The 16,307-nt window shown below is 39.0% G+C and overlaps 1 protein-coding gene across 4 annotated transcripts in view; it reads left to right on the plus strand.

Moving 5' to 3' along the window:
* The window catches only part of TRHDE (thyrotropin releasing hormone degrading enzyme), a 252,723-nt gene extending 240,456 nt beyond the window's left edge, over positions 1–12,267 (plus strand). For all 4 annotated transcript variants that reach the window (XM_017733245.1, XM_017733246.1, XM_008632816.2 and 1 more), the window contains 2 exons: positions 2,810–2,891; positions 4,780–12,267. In XM_017733245.1, the coding sequence (XP_017588734.1) occupies positions 2,810–2,891; positions 4,780–4,923 (226 nt within the window). In that variant the 3' untranslated portion in view covers positions 4,924–12,267. The remainder of the gene's footprint in view (positions 1–2,809; positions 2,892–4,779) is intronic.
* Positions 12,268–16,307: the final 4,040 nt, after the last annotated feature.

Here is a 16,307-nt window from a genome sequence, read left to right on the forward strand (position 1 = left end):
CCCATATATTTTACACAGGTGACTTAAAAATTGAGGTGCCTAACAATTCTTTAGTAAGAAATCTGTGAGACTAAGACTGCTACAACTCTGAAAAAGAGAATTGAAAATACTATGCTTGACTTCCTGTTATCTGAACATGCACTACCTTGTCTCCTAAAGCATTTTCATCGTGTGAGCATGTGTCTGTGTGTGAAAATTTAATACATCAGCTGCCTATAAGAATTCCTTCATTCTCAAGTTTGAGAACTTGACAGTATTTGGGAAGGCATTTATATCTGTCCAAAGTAAATGGACTGTGCTGCCTCTCAAGTTTGCACAAGTGCAAAGCCTGCACAAACGTGGGGCACTGGAGGGTTTACAATTTGCAGAATGAAAGGTACAGTGGAGAGTCTGTGTCTCCAGAATGTTTCCAGGAAGTTCAGGCATGTAAGGTCCTGGTTCTGTTGTGCTGTTTTCTTTCCTATGAAGGGTGAAAAGACTGACACTTGTAAGACCAAAAACTTTTACTATTCATTCTTATGTTTCACACCTGCAGAATACTGTTTTGGAAGGTGACTTTTCTAGCATTTTTGCCAGCAGAGATTCTACAGAAGTTGCTGTAAATGGCTGACTTTTTGCCAAGTATACCTAATGGGCAGTAATCAGCACAGGTATGCATGAAGCTATCATTTTTAGTAGAAGGAGTTCTGTTGCTTCTTGTTTGCACTGTGTCTACTACAGTAGACCGTAAGAAAAAGAAAATCCCTGCAGCTGTTTTTATGAGGTTGCTTCTCTAAAGTGGATTGGTAACCTTGTCAAAAGACCCCATCAAGAGGAGCTTCTAGCTTTCTAAACAGTCAATTATGTCTGAGACTGTAATAATAAAGGGCTTTGTTAGAAAGCCTAAACGTGCTTAAAGTACCATGAAATCCATACTTCCCATAGTTTGCCTCTGGATGTCTGTATATGCCAGTGTGACTGAAATTTTAGGAAAAGAGATGTACTTGCTGAAATAACCATGAATAATTCATTTATTAGTGGTCAGGGAGTAGGATTTTTGATATCCCTAACAGTGTTTCTCCTCACAAGAGCTCAAGATAGCAAGCAATGTAGTGTAAACCTTCCCTAAAACAGAATCTTCTCAAAGAGAACCTAGTTCCCTTCCCATCTTTCTATACGTCTTGCTTCGGCTGTCCTTCTCTTTCTTTCTCCCATTTGAAATAACAGTGGCTTAGAGTACCTAAGCATTTAAGGGTAATCAATTTGGGATTAACAGAAGCAGAACAGAAAGCTGTAACTGTGCTAGTTCATTTCACTTTGAATTTTGAATTCTTTCTATGAATCAGTCTGTAAAAGTGGACTATGAATTGAATTGTTCCCCCAGATGAACTCAATTTCAGTAAAGTCTATTGGTAATACTTACCTATGTCTGACAGGAGATCTGGATTCCCTATCTTAAAACCAGTCATGTTCAGATTAGCTAGATACTGTTTTGGACATATGTGCAGATATAAATAACTATTTGTCAAGTGCCTTTTACTATGCTGAATGACATCTAACTTGAACAGAAGACTTGCTTCTGGTTTCCAATGGAATTCTATTCCTCATGCTGGAGACTGAAAGAACCCCAAGTCCAAAAACAACTAACCCCACAAACTATTCCAATGTGAAATGTAAAACTTAAGGAGTGATCTGGTCAGTAGTGACGTAGATGCTTCATTTGGAGGATTGAAAAAAACTTGTGGAAAAGCAAGTGAATAGGCAGATTTGAATGGCCAGTTTCAAAGCAACTGCTTGCCAAAGGTCATTGCTGATTGCTGCTGAATATCCTTTAAATATTCCTTGCCCAAGCTTTCAAATTTTCATTCCAGGTTGGTTCTTTGAAGATGCTTCATTGTGGCCCAGGGGATTATTTTAGCAGTATTATTCTCTATCAGCATTATTTATTTTAATTATCAGGTACTGGAACAAGAAATTTGATTCAGTTCAGTTTTTGAGAGGCCATTTGTAATGTAGATGAGGTGGATGAATACAAAATGCAGAGAAGGCTGCAGCACATCAAAAAGTCTGATTTAATGGTACAGCTTGAAGGGTTCCTCAGAATAGTTCTCCATAGTTGCTGCTCTGCTCCTTCATTGGCACCTTTATTTTGGGCTGTATTTTACAGAATCACAGAGTCACAGAATAAGCTGAGTTGGTAGGGATCCATAAGGATCACTGAGTCCAACTCCTGGCCCTGCACAGGACCATCCCCAAGAGTCACACCATGTGCCTGAGAGCATTGTCCAAACTCTTCTTGAACTCTGACAGGTTTGGTGCTGTGGCCACTTCCCTGGGGAGCCTGTTCCAGTGCCAAACCACCCTGTGGGGGAAGAACCTTTTCCTGATATCCAACCTAAACCTCCCCTAACAAAGCTTCAGGCCATTCCCTTGGGTCCTGTCATTGGTCACCACAGAGAAGAGATCAGTGTCCCTCCTCTTCCCCTCATGAGGAAGTCCTAGATTGCAATGAGGTCCCCCTCAGTCTCCTCTGTTCCTTTAAGTGGAAGGGGATTTTGTCCTCTTCTCCTCTGGAGCACTCATCTGTGCCTGTAGTTAAACCCATTCTGCTTGATAGCATCTGACTTAATATTTACAAACATTTCATCCCGGAAGAAGGTCTCTGTCTAGGTTTTTAGCCTGAAATACCAGTACCCAGTTCCAGTGCTATTCCCTTGATCCCCCAAAATCAGTCCCGTGCCTTCTCCCTTGCTTACAGAAGATTACTTTCTAATTTTCAGTTGACCTGGATCTTGCAGTAACTCTGTGCATCTTCTTTTTGCCATTGCAGATATGGAGAAGCATTATTTATGAATTCGAAGCTTGTCAGTGGGGTCACAGAATTCCTCAATACTGAAGGAGAACTAAGAGAGGTAATTTTTAAATTACTTTTGGCATGTGAGGCTGTATTCATTGTAAGCATGGAGCAGGGCAGGAACAATAATAAGGTTGTCCAGAAACTCTGGTCTCTCTGCTGGAGTCGAAGACCCAACTGCCTGTGCAGTTGGGTAGCACAAGGCTGAGGAGCAGATTGCAAAAGCACACAAGTGTGTAGAGGTGGTGTCAGGAGGGGGATTGTGCAGGCACTTCTTTGTGCTTGGCTGGATATGAAGGTTTGTCTTTTTCTCTTGACTGTTGGTTGAGAAACTAAAGATGAGATGTTTCTATCTGCATTAGTTTATGCTGCAGAGGGCAGTCCTTGAAAACATGAGTGTTGAAAGTAGAAGGTGCCAATGTGTTCTCTGTTTTTCTCTTTCTTACAGTATTTTCCATGTGAGAAAATCTGCTAACTGAATATGCTGTCCAAATCACACCACAATGTTTCAAATGCTAAGTACTTCTTATTTAGATGGGAAAGATTTCTCTTAGATTTTAACTCTAATCTCTAAGATTTTAACTTAACCTCACTCCTGGCTGGAGGTAGTTGTGCTATGCCCTTTTTAGCAGCTACTCAACGCTGCTCCAAATGGATCCAGTGATTCTTGTGCAGCACAATCACCATTACTCGAACTCTGATTGTGCTCTGATGTTTTGCATCCAACCATTTGTCTGCACTCAAGTCTAGTGGCCTCAGGAACTTAGGGAAGAGCCACAAGCCACAGGTGGTTTCCTCCCCCCAGGTGGGAATGACAGTGTTGGTCAGATTTGAGTATCTGCCCTGCACAAGGAAGCCTTCTTTACTCTTAGTTTCCACCTTAACAGTAGGATCAGTAAGCTGCCTGGTTATACTTCCCTAAAAGAAACTGGTATTGTAAACATTTTGGTATAAAAAGTACAGAGATCAGGTAAAATCTGATTTTGATAGTTTCCAGGTCCCTTTCACACTTTTAACTGTGATGGGAATGAGACAGTTGCAGAATCAGCCTTTTCAGTTTTGAGCTCAGGCACAGTGATGTTGCTGGAACTCAGAATTTAGTAACCAAGGTGAATTTGGTGTCACCAGGAAACAAAAATTAACTAATTATTCATAAGTGTTGCTAAAACCATTTTGTACAAGTCAACATAACCTGCAATCTACTCTGCAGATCAGCCTTGAAATCCTCACTTAAAAAGAACAATAATTGAAAACCCACCAGCGCCATTGGTTATTATAATCCAGGTACTGGTGCTATACTTCGAGTATACACAAGAACAGAGCAAGAGCCTTTTCAGTCTGCAGAAAAAAAGATCAAAGTTTTCTCATGAGGGAAGGAGTATGTTTCAGGCATTCAAGGATTGTCAAATGCATGCCCACTTGCTGTTTTGCCATTCTCTTCTCACTGTAACCATCCCTGCCTTTTTTCAGCAACTGACCTGTATTATATAATCAAAAGGGATCTGCACATCAAAATAAAATAAATGTGTTTTGAAGCTTGATAAAACCAAAAAATCAGGGCTGCCTTCTGCTGATATTTGCACATAAACCTTAATTAGAAGCAATTCCAGTGCTCCCAGTTTGGTTTCTTAGCTACAAATAAAAGTTTAGAGCAGCCATCTACACAGTGCAGCAGTTGAGCTGCAGGAGGGAGGGAGGTAATTATATTAATGTGATCCAGCACTGACATGTCAAGATCTTCCAGTGCAATGTGAAGCAATTGGATCACATCTAATTGACAGTCTGCTGTCTTAATACGTTTCCCATTAAATCTTTCTACCTGATACTGCATTTACTTCTATGGTGATTTTGGAAGTTTGTCCTAAATGCCTGGCTTATTTGTGTGCTGTGGAAATAGTTGCTTTCTTTAGTTGCTGCAAATTTAACCTGTTAACTTGTATTTCCAGCTAAAGAACTTTATAAAGAGTTATGAAGGGGGAGCTGCTGTCTCTTTCTCTCGTGCTGTGGAAACAGTGGAAGCCAATGTGCGGTGGCAAAGGCTTTATAAGGAAGAACTGTTCCAGTGGCTAAGAAAATCCTTGACACAGTAATCTGTCTTTTTAGCCAATCATTTAACATGACCCACTGCAAGAGGAAGAGGAGACATTTTAAAAGTGTTCAACATGAAAATCATGAAGACAAGATCAGATTGCAGGGATAAGGTTTTTTGTTTTATTGTTTTTTTCATTGTGGATTTTTCTTTTTACACTGAACTCTTGTGAAATTGTCAAGAAGATTTTCAGAAGAGAAGATCATGAGTTCTTGTGAAACCTAGTCCTCAATGTACACAACCAAACATGATATTAAGTGGTGCATGTAAATGTTGAAAAAAACCAAACAAAAAAATCCTTCAAAGACTATTTAGTGCATGCTTGTACTGTCTCTGCCTGTATTTTAGCATGCTTATGTATAACAGCCACATTTTGTATGTGAGTTCCGGTTACATCAAAGTTGGGCATTATACGAAGCACAAAGACTCTACGACAATCACTATTTCAATGAACAAAAGGAAAGCAAGGAAATGCAGAAGGCTTCCAGCTTGGGGCAGTATGAGATGTAAAATCAGCTTTCCCACTTGCTGCCAGTTTGTCTACCACTCAGATTGTCTCTAATGATTACAAAGATGCCAGCTCATTTTTTGAGTTACCAGTTGTATCTGCAGTCTTATATTTAATATTCCTATATTTAAATAAGCAGAATAGTTAGAGAGAAGAGAAAGAGAAGAGGGCCAGGAGTGGGGTTGAAGAGAAAAAATGAGAAGGACATCATCATTACATTATAATCATATACATTTGTTCACTGCTGATCGGTGAAACAGTTTCAACTGTGAATGTGTGCTGGGGCAGGAGCTTTGCATTGATATCACAGAATCCATGAACCACCTCTTCTCAGCTACTTTACAAGGCACTGATGCTCACAATGGGTCACCCAGGTCACCCAGACTGTGCAGTAATTTTTGTAGCTCATAGTGCACAAGTATTATAAATAAACATGAAATTCAAATGGAAATTAGGGAAAAGGGAGAATGTCTTGCATGCAAAGACTTAAAATTACCCAAGAGGGCTGTCTTGCATGTGGTAGACCAGTCTCTGTAGTGATTTATTATGATAGACAGGTCAGATTCTCTATATGGGCAATACTTTTGCAAATATGGAATCTACCATTTATACCATCATAGAAAAGTGAAATATGGAGAAAGTGAGGGGTATGTACATGTTTTTTTTTGTACTGACTCATAATGAGAACATGGTTTTCTTTCTGTTCCCTTGTACTTCACACAGACTGTTGTTCATGAATGACATTTTTCTTAATCATGTTGGTTTCTTCTTAATCCTTAATCTGAAAGATCAGTGGAATTGCACAATGACTATCTGCACACCGGAGCTAAATGCTGAGGATGAAACTGGTGGGGGCCAAATACTCTCTGTCTACACTGTGAAAGAAAAAGCCCCAAGAATACAGTTTTCAGGAGTCAGATTGCAGCGGCTTCAGAGGTAGAATGTAGATCTGGGACAGTGTTTCTTTATCCTGTCCCAATGTGTCCCAACCATCTGACCACATCATGGCCGTATACTTTGGGAACACATAGTCCACCAAAGTAGAGAGCAGCCCCTCTATCTGGTTGTTGCCCTCACAAGGCATGGAAATTATCAGCACGCTTTGCAGTTGTAGTTGCTTATCCCCCATAACTTATGTTAGTGTGAAAAGAGCCAAACCCAAGCATCTTCAGATATTTTCAGAGGTGTGTGGAGACAGTATTGCTTTCTAGGCTCTTGTTCCCAAGGTATTCTGCTCCTCAAAAACTAGCAGACCCATCCCATAATTAAGCTGTTTTACCCATCTTGCGCCTGTCATTGTGTCCTTTACTGTCAGAGGGTGTTTGTGGATTGGGGGCATGAAATCCTTGTGTGGATAATTTGTTCAGCTGTTCGGTGCTGTGTAGCACATCAGCTTGACTCACATATAACCAAAAGAAGAGGGAATCCTGTGCTCTTGTACTGTTAACTCTTTGCCTTATAGTAAGCCCTAAACCTTTGTGCTATGTTGCAGTGCTAGTGAACCTACTGCCCAGAGACATTATCATGTCGAAGCTGAGTGAAATTCTCCTCCTCCTTTGTATTTTAGCTACCTCACAGGGGTGTTGTGAGGCTTGACTAATGTTAGCAAAGCACTTGAATATCTTCTTATGAAAGGCATTTAAAAGTGAAAAGTATTATTTTATGCGGTTGACCAAACTCAACCTCAATGCCAGTATGTAGCGTCACATTTTTAATTTCTACTGAGAAAAATCACATGCAGACTTTTTTTTATAATAAAAAAGCAACCCAAATGCTATTTAATATAACCTCTACCCTGTAATGAAGGCCAAAATGATGATATCCAAAGAGTGTTCAGGAAGCCAAGCCCTCAAATAGGAATTGCTTGGAGGATTTCAGAGAACGGAAGAGTGTGAAATGGTCTGTCCCTTTACAGTTTTATTCAATACTGTCTTTGATGACTTTTCTTTTCCAGAACCACAGATTAAACCACATACCTTGCATGATGCACATAAAAGTTTCTGGTCTTCCCACTGATAAAGGACAGGCTAACAGTATATTCCAAAGTCAAAAGTTCATTACAGCCTGTGTGTTTTGCACAGTGCACAGAAATTTCCACTCTTGCTCATTTGAATTGAAGTTCTTGCACATTTAGCTGGTGTTGGATGTAAATTGATATTTTAGTGGCCTTGAGCAACTGGTCTACCACAGCTATCAAGCCCCAAATGTATATATTATACATACCTATTGATGTGTTGCTTATATTTGTTGTATTCTGATGTTAGTATTATTGCTCTAAGGTTGAACTGGCCTTTCCATTATAATTCTCTCTTATTTTATTTTTTATGTTTTGTATTTTGCTGTTTCACACTGAATCAGGATTAAATTTAAATGGATTAAATCTAAAAAAACTATAACTGTTTTCTGCAATATTCAAACACCCTGCATTTGATTATATGTCTTTAGAAACCTTTTTTTAAGAAGTTTCACACAGCTGTGTGTTAAAGAATAGTTGATTCCTCATGGAAAGTTCTAATACAGTCTGCTGAGTAAAGTTTATTTATCTTACTGATTTTCTTTCTCTTTTACCAGTCCTTTTCTTCCCTTGTCCATATCTAAAGATGGTCATCATGTTTGTGATTAGGAAGCCAAATGCTCCATACTTTACAGCATTTTCTAATCCAGCTTTTTACTTTGTCCTTTCTAGTGAGAAGAGATCATGCAAAATGTGAATGCAGTGTGGACATGGAGCTGGGTATCATTTTATAGAGTTTTGATGAGGGTTGAATCTCTAATCAGCCTTTGTATGACTCAGGATCCTTTGTAGTTATTAATTGATATGGCTTCCTAAATCATATGGGAAGACATATGAATAGACATGATTCTATGCCAGCATAACGAAGTAGCTATTGTATTTTTATGAAATTGTCCACTACAAGTATCTCGGCCTATTACTTTGTAGCTGGTAGAATGATTCATGTATCCACTGCTAACAGCTGTTAAAATGGTAGTAGGCACTAACTGTGACTAGGGCAGAACACTGTGAAAACATTCTTCTGAAATGACGTCACTTCTGCTATTACTGGGAGTACTTGGACATTTATTATGATAAAAAAAACTTCATGTGTTCTCAACTATGTCTAAATTTGTGACCTTTGATTATCTTTTCAGTGAATATAGCAAGAATTCTGATACTATGTTGAAAACTGAAGGTGAATTTCGTGTAGCTTTTGGGCTGTTGTAGATATTTCACTGATCTTTAGAGTGCCAAAGGAAATACGCCCACTGATGCAATAGGGTGCTTTCACAGCAAAGATCCTGAACCATGCAATTAAATCTTTAGCAGTAAGTAACAAAAAATGAGAAGTGTGTATGTATGCGTGTGTGTGTGTGTGTAAAATCCTCCATAGAGATGCTTTTCCCATAAAAATCTATATTTGGCTAGAATAAAGTGAAGCTAGTATTTGCTGGGGAGGGTGCCTTTGTTTAGATACCTGCATAATAAGGTTTTGGTTTTCCACATGATCATAGATGATACTGAAAACAGACTTTGAGTCAAATGTGCAAGTTTCTCTTGGAGGAATATGGATGTGGGTTTGAAAACTGTTTATATATGTAATCCGCTCAGCACCCCTCCTGCTATGAGTACTCACCATGTCAGGCTGCCTGCCCTAAGCAGGATATATAGCCACAGTGTCAGTATGAGCATGAAGGAGTAAAAGGACCATCCAGGTGTGGGGCAGCCTGAAGAGAATCTGTTTGCCCAGCTATGGATGGAGCAGTCAGAAAACTGCTGGCTGTGTCACCTGCCACTGCTGCCAGACCACCTGGGTTAGGAAGGCAGCTGGGAACCACTGAAATGCAGAAAGGCTCCATCCAACTTTCTTTCAGCTGTTTGGAAGAGGCAGAAGGTCCCTTTGCTGAGTATGGGTTGTGGGTGATCTTCAGAGGTGAATGTCATTGCCTTGTGCTAGCAGAAAGCAAAAGTGCAGCTACTGAGCCTGCACTGCTCAGTAAAAAACATAAGCCATGAGCTCTGGCCACCCCAGCTGAAAAGTGCTGACCAAAATGTTTGTAAAGGTCTAGGATATTATAGTGTCCCTTCTTCAGAAGTATTTTCAAACAGTCAAATATTTGATTTTCAAGTATAAATAGGATCACAGACACTCTTTTTCTTTATGATGTTTTTGTTAATATTTGAAAGTGTATGAGGAGTTTCCCAGGCTTTTTTTCTAACAGGTGGTTTGGAAGGAAGTCACTACAAATTATTTGTGGTAAAAATTCTAGTAATTGTAGTAACTGTACTAATACAATTAAAAAAAAAAAATCACATGCCTGTGCAAACCTGTATGGCACCAGTGACTGTGTAGCACCCTTTTTGCGTACAAAAATGTAAAAAATTGGCCACTTTGTTTCTCATATGACTGTGCAAGGTTCTGTTTGTCTTAAGACCAGTTCTGAAACCCAGTGAAACCACTCTGACTTGAGCAAGTAGTCCATGCTGACAGGAGTAATTTTTTTTCAGTGGGAAGGGGAGAAAGGATTTTTCACCAAAGTAAGGCCACATGTCCTTGTTGGAACAGAATTTAAAAATCAAGTATATTTTGAAGAATCTGGTTAAACTTGACTCTTGTCTTGTGTCTGTGCTGACAGTGGAGGGGGATTCTGAGCTTGACCTCAGAATATGGTAACACGGTTTAGGTTGGAATTCAAAAGACATATGGAGCCAGTTTCACTGAGATATGTTTAAGGAGAATCACCCACACGAGAAGTGCTGTGAGTCATAGCAAATGTAATTTCTTAGAAGAAAAGAAATTTATATTTGACCAATTTGTAAGTAGTGAAGTAAGTGTGACCTTGCCAAACTATTTCAGAATGCTTTGTTTATTTCATGTGTACCATTTCCTAAGAATATCAAAGCAATGTTGGTAGAGAACACAGGTGAGCAGCTTTGTGAGAGCAGAGGGGCTGTGCTTGAGCAGGCAGTCATGAGCCAGGAGGCTTTTGCCAGAGTGCCCCAGCATTTTCTGGACAGCATCACTTGGATTTGCCTGATCAGGATAGCCATGGTACAATGGACCAGGCCAGCAGCCAAGATGCAGTCCCAGTTCTTTGTGATACATTTGACTCCACTTAATAGGTTGGTATCTGTAATTTCAAAATAATCTGCAGCCAAACTGGTGGAGGGTATGTGGCCACAGAGCCTCTGTTGGTGCCCAGTGAGGTAGATCCATTGAAGTGACTGATGTGAATTCTGGCTGAGGATCTACCCCATTGCTCCCAAAACAGCCCTGGAGGTGGCAGCTTGGCTGCTGTTCAGGATGTTTTGTGCATTTGTATCTAGGTTTCAGTAACACATATTGGATGACAAATGTTTTTTGTTTTCCTTTGGCTTTTCATTAGATTAATACTTTGTGTTTGGTTCCAATGTGATAAAGCTTTATAATATTTTTGAAGAACTGTAGAATACTGTATTGAGAAGGGTGTGGCTACTACCCTCTCTTTTTCCTGCAAACAACAGATTTCAGCAGAGATGGACTTTCCTGGACTTAGACACTCAGTGAAAAAAAAAAACAAACAAACTCTGACAGTTTCTAGTGGAAAAATCATTGTAATTACTGTATAACTACCCTGTATAAAGACAGCTTTGTTATAAGTGTAAATGTAACTTTGCTATGTTGTTGTTATGTTTGAGAGACAATAGGCTTTGGTGTGGGTAAGACATACAGCCTTGTAAAAACAGAGATGTAGCTCCCTGTCTGATGTTTTACTGAAAGGTGTTCAGTTGCTCTATTTTTGCAGACGATAAATATAAACTGGTTCTCTGAAAACTAACTACACACACATCAATGACATAAATGGATCATAATATTGAAAATAAAGGCTTGGTGATAAATTTCATTATTTTTCCAAAAGACTCCACATGAAAGATCTGTTGACACCTTAAGAAGAAAGAAGTCATCCTGTAGCTGTTAATGCTGGTTATAATGGATGAGTCCCTCTGTTAAGAGTCTCTCTCAACCTTAGATTAATTCGGAATACTGTCATTAGAATAACATATTTTTCCATCAGTTCTCAAATCTGTACTCTTTGGAATTCAGGTTTTTGTCATGTAAGAGGTGTCATGTAAATACAATTAACCAGTGTTTTCACACAAACGTCTCTTGGCCAGATCAGAATGCCATTTTCATATAGGGACAATACAGATGATTGCATTGTACCATATTTTTCTCTCTATGGACTGTGTATACATGCATGTATAGCTTCTAGTTCTGGACATTTTGCTTTGAAAAAGCATTCATTAGTTATTTGTATTTATGGATCTTATTCAAACAGTTTTAACTCAGCAAAACAGTTGGATGTTAGGTGGGATGTCAGGCTGTGTTGACCAAGACTCAGCCACATATATAAATATGTAGGTAGTTCCACTGATGTCTGTGGGATTAATCACACGCTTCAAATTAATGTATATTCATTGTAAACTCATGCATATGACTGAACTAGTATTTCTGGAAAGTGATTGAGGTTGAAACCTGTTTCTACACGGGTTTCAGGTGCTGTATGATGATACGTTTTTGCTGAATTTAAAATCACAGCTTTATATCGAGCCAGCTGCTCTCTCTCCTTTTTTTTTTTTATTTTTTTTCCACAGAAAAGCATATATTTTGCATAGAGCAGGGAGGTGTTTACTGATTCTCAGTATATCTAAAATGCCACATTGAACAATGTTTTTCATTTGTTGTTTGGAACATTCTAGGATTTTTGAATAAAAGAATTATTCTTACAATGCTAAGTAGTGAATATAGAACTAATTAGAAATTGAAACATTAGCCGAATAAAATACATTAATTTCTGAGATCAGTGTTTTCTGTTACATGCCTTTAGAACTGATTACATAGATATGGGACTGCTGTGTGTTCAACATGAAATTTTTACTCCACTCTAAGGAGTGACTAAATGGATTTTTTTCTTAAGAGAAACTTGGTCTTCTGTATTTTAAGCAAAAAAAATTTGAATTTTGTCTCTCAAAATAAAATTTTGTATAGTAATGTGTAATTCATCACTGTCTTAATTTTCTGACGTGGAGACATAGCTAAGATAAATAATGCCTAGCTTTTTGATTGTGTTCCCATTTCCTTGAGATAACAGTTTAATAATTCTGAGTAGATACACTGAGGTTTTACAATAAAAACCGTGCAAGAGAAGGTACTTTTTGACATGAGGAATTTTTCAAAACATACTGAAATGCTGGAACTAGTAGAAAGCAGAGAACCAAAAAAAAAAAAAACCAAAATCTGAGCTTGGAGATACTCTTAAGCACTTCAAGACTAACAGGGCTAAGACTGGTGAAGAGAGCAAAGTCTCTCTTTTGTGCTTTTCTAATTATGTTAATTTTGAATAAACAAAAAGATCTTTTCATTGGTAAAAGTAATTTCAACTAGAATGCAGTTCAAATTACTTTTTAATAGAGTCCTTGAATCCAGGCTATTATTTTCCTCTTTTGAAGAACAGTTTTCAGTGACAATGAGATGTGAAATATGTGCAATTATTTACCCATTGGATACGATCATGTTCCCACTGAAGTCAATTGGAGCTTTGACATTGACATCACTGGGAGTAAAAGCCAGCCTTGTATTTTTCAAAATACAGCTTTCAATGCCAGAATGCCTTTTTTCTCTAACAATAAAGATGTTTTCTTCTGTGTTGCACATCTTAGTCTGCTGAAAAGCTGAAGGAAATTTCTAAGGTTCTGATTTTGCAAAGCACAACAGGCAGCTTTGATGCTTAGAGCCAAGGTAAGCAGAGCTGAGGCCTAAATTAGTATGTTCATAGTATCCTACCTTTAAACACTTCACTGTATTATACTGGGGCTAGAATTTTGACCATCCCTATGCATATGTCAGCAGAGTACATAAACATACCTTTCATACCCACCTTTTTTTCCCTGTGTTCAGGTCTGGAGGAGTTCAGGGGGCCTAAGGAGTTGGCTTGGGGGCCAACAGAGAGCTTTCACATTAAGAGGGGATATTGGAATGTAAGATGAAATATGAGATCTAAGAGGTATTGCCCCCCAAAGGGTCCTTGCCCCTCCCTTTTCTGCTTCATGTCTCTCTCCATGAATGTTGAATAAGCTGAGACAAAGGGCATGACCACCTTGGAAGAATCGCTGGAAGGATGTGAGGAGAGAGAAATGGCACTTCCCTCTGAAATCCCACTGGCAGCATATCTCCTAATCAAACATCAGAGAGAACAGGCTTTTTCCTTCCCCAGTGCGGCCTCTGCAGTCAGCAGCACTTCAGTCTGGCTGAGGTGCTTTTAAGTTGAACATTTTCATACAAGACCAAATGAAGAGCTGTTTATCTGCTTTCAGCTCAGTGTCTTCAGTAAAAGCAGAACTTTAAAGAGACCCATTTTCTTTGAAAGCATCTCAGCTGAACTGGAGGGTGTAGGAGGAAAAGAAGCTAGAGCCTTTGGCTTGTAGATTGACTAAAGAGTGTTTGCTATCTTAATAACAGAAAATCAGCTTTTGCAGACTAATTTGCTGCTTTCTCCTATTTGTAGCAAAAACATATCTAGTTCCTTTAAGCAGAACCCTCAGCATGGAAGCCACCACTCAGAGTCCCACTGCTATCAGAGGCACTCTGCTGCATATTGCTAGGGAAGTGGAAAGAAACAATTCAGTGAGCAGATGATAGTCCTGGCGTTTGTGAGAATTGAGCACATAAACCCAATGTTAGGGAGACAGAATTGAGAATGACGTGACTGAGGTTGTCTTACAGATGGGATGGGAAAATGAGCACAAAGATATTTGTGAGAAAAATGTAATGAAGGTAAGGCTGAAATTATGTGAAGTAATGAGGGTGTGCTTGGGAAATTAAAGCTTCATTATGCTGAAACTTAGTCTTTGAGTTAGGAGCCACATCTACTGTGGCCAAAATCTAAATAAAGTAAAAAAATTCCTGAATGGTTAAAAGGAGACACCCTGCACTCTACCAGTGCTTGTTTGCTTTCTGGGGCTGTTGTCAAACAGAATCTCCTCTCTACTCTTTGAATCAGAAAATTAGCCCATACTATCCTCTTTCTGTGTCAATTTGTCCAAAGCTAACCCATTAGAATCTGGACTAATGGTGCAAGGCTCAGTGAGAACTGCATCAGCAGGGTCATGGTGAGACTGGATCCTCATGGCACACTTTCCATGAATCACCTCCTGCCCTGTCTGACATGGTCTTTTGCTCTCCTTCTCACGCCACAGCAACTGTAGGAACAGCAGGAAGAGCCCAGGTGTGTTTTGTAAGGTTTTGCCTTTGTATCACCTTACCTTTTAGCAGTAATAAGAGGGCTGCAGTGAAGAAACTATGGCAGAAGGATCTAAGGGGCCTTGATCTTCCATGGTGCTAACCTTCATGACCCGATCCACCAAAGTGCCTCACTCCCTCCTGAACTAGGGCTGAACAGCAGCATTAGGGCTCAAGCCCTAGTATAGCATTTTCATTATGCAGTGTATTGAACCTAGTGTTAATTACTCATTGTACTGCTAGAGCATTATTTTTAGCAGGCATCATTTTGCTTATTGAACTTTTTCAAGAGTCATTTTGTCTGTTCTACTTACAATAATTTTTGACCTGCTCATTGCAGAAGGTGAGGAGAAGGAGGGGGAGGATAATAAGATGCTATTACATGACATGTCTATTACAGTAATTCATTTCATGTGGCACAGAGCTGTTGCCAGTGATAAATGCATGTTCGTGGTACAATTATGAGATGTACCTTGAATTTTTCAACAATAAAACTGTCAAAAGGTTGCAATAGGCACAAGCACAAACGTGAATCTGGCCCTCAAAAAGATGAAATAGCTCACAAATGATTTTAAGAAATGTTATCATTTTCAGAGATGCGCTTTTAGATCCATTAACTCTTTATAGTTAATGCCAAAAATGTAGATTGTTTCTGTTGTACAGTCATGGATGTAACACATCTTTTTCTCATCCCACTCATCTGCTTGGCTAATTTATATGTTTCAAATATATTTCTATGAAGGTTAGAGTAATGATGTAATAATAGAAGTCTTAGCACAAAATCAGCATGTATTTCCATATAGATGGGTGGAAGTCAGGGCAGTTCTGTCCCTTTTAAAATGCCTATAAGGTTTTAGTTGGTTGATACCAAAAGTAGGTTAATCCAAGCAGGTTAGTAACCCCAAAGACAGATGTGTTGCTCCAAAGGAGAACGTGTCAGCATGGAAAGCAGAGGCAGTTTGAGGAGGGGTTCTTAATTGTTTTCTGAAGATTTCTGCAGCTATAAAGGACAAGCAGAGGAAGATCCCAACCAAAAAAGGTAAAGCAAGTGAGAGAAAAAAAAAGCTGAGACAAAAAAGCAAGAATTGGGACTGTGACTCTCAGAAAAGCTTACAGAGAAGGCACTTTGGACTAAATTCTGAATTAAAAGACTAAAAATTATCTACAGAGGGTTATTTCACATCAACAGGTCCAGTAAATGATAAGCATTATAATAATCTCCAGTGGAACCATCATGATAGGAGAGAGCTGAATATTTTCACATTAATGAAACATGTACTTTAAACTATGCCTCCTCTAGTTACCATCAGCTGTAAGATGTTATTTCTGCTTAAGATAAATGCTGGTTGATAGTCACAGCTAAATGGGAAGGGTTTGAGAAGCAGTAAAAGATCAAGACTTCCTTAGTGCCTTATTGTGCCTGGTTTAGGCTGGTGAGCCAGAAGCCTTGGTTAGGATTTCACCCAGTGTACTCTGCAGCTGCAGAGATTTCCCTTTCGTTCTAAACTTAATTAAGCCATAAACTGTACCATGTATCCAGAGTGCTTGTACCATATTAAAATATAGGAACTACTTAGGGGAGCTCTTGCTTGAACTAAAATT

This window comes from Corvus brachyrhynchos, unplaced genomic scaffold (genome assembly GCF_000691975.1).
Source record: "Corvus brachyrhynchos isolate BGI_N302 unplaced genomic scaffold, ASM69197v1 scaffold32, whole genome shotgun sequence".
Lineage (NCBI taxonomy): Eukaryota > Metazoa > Chordata > Aves > Passeriformes > Corvidae > Corvus > Corvus brachyrhynchos.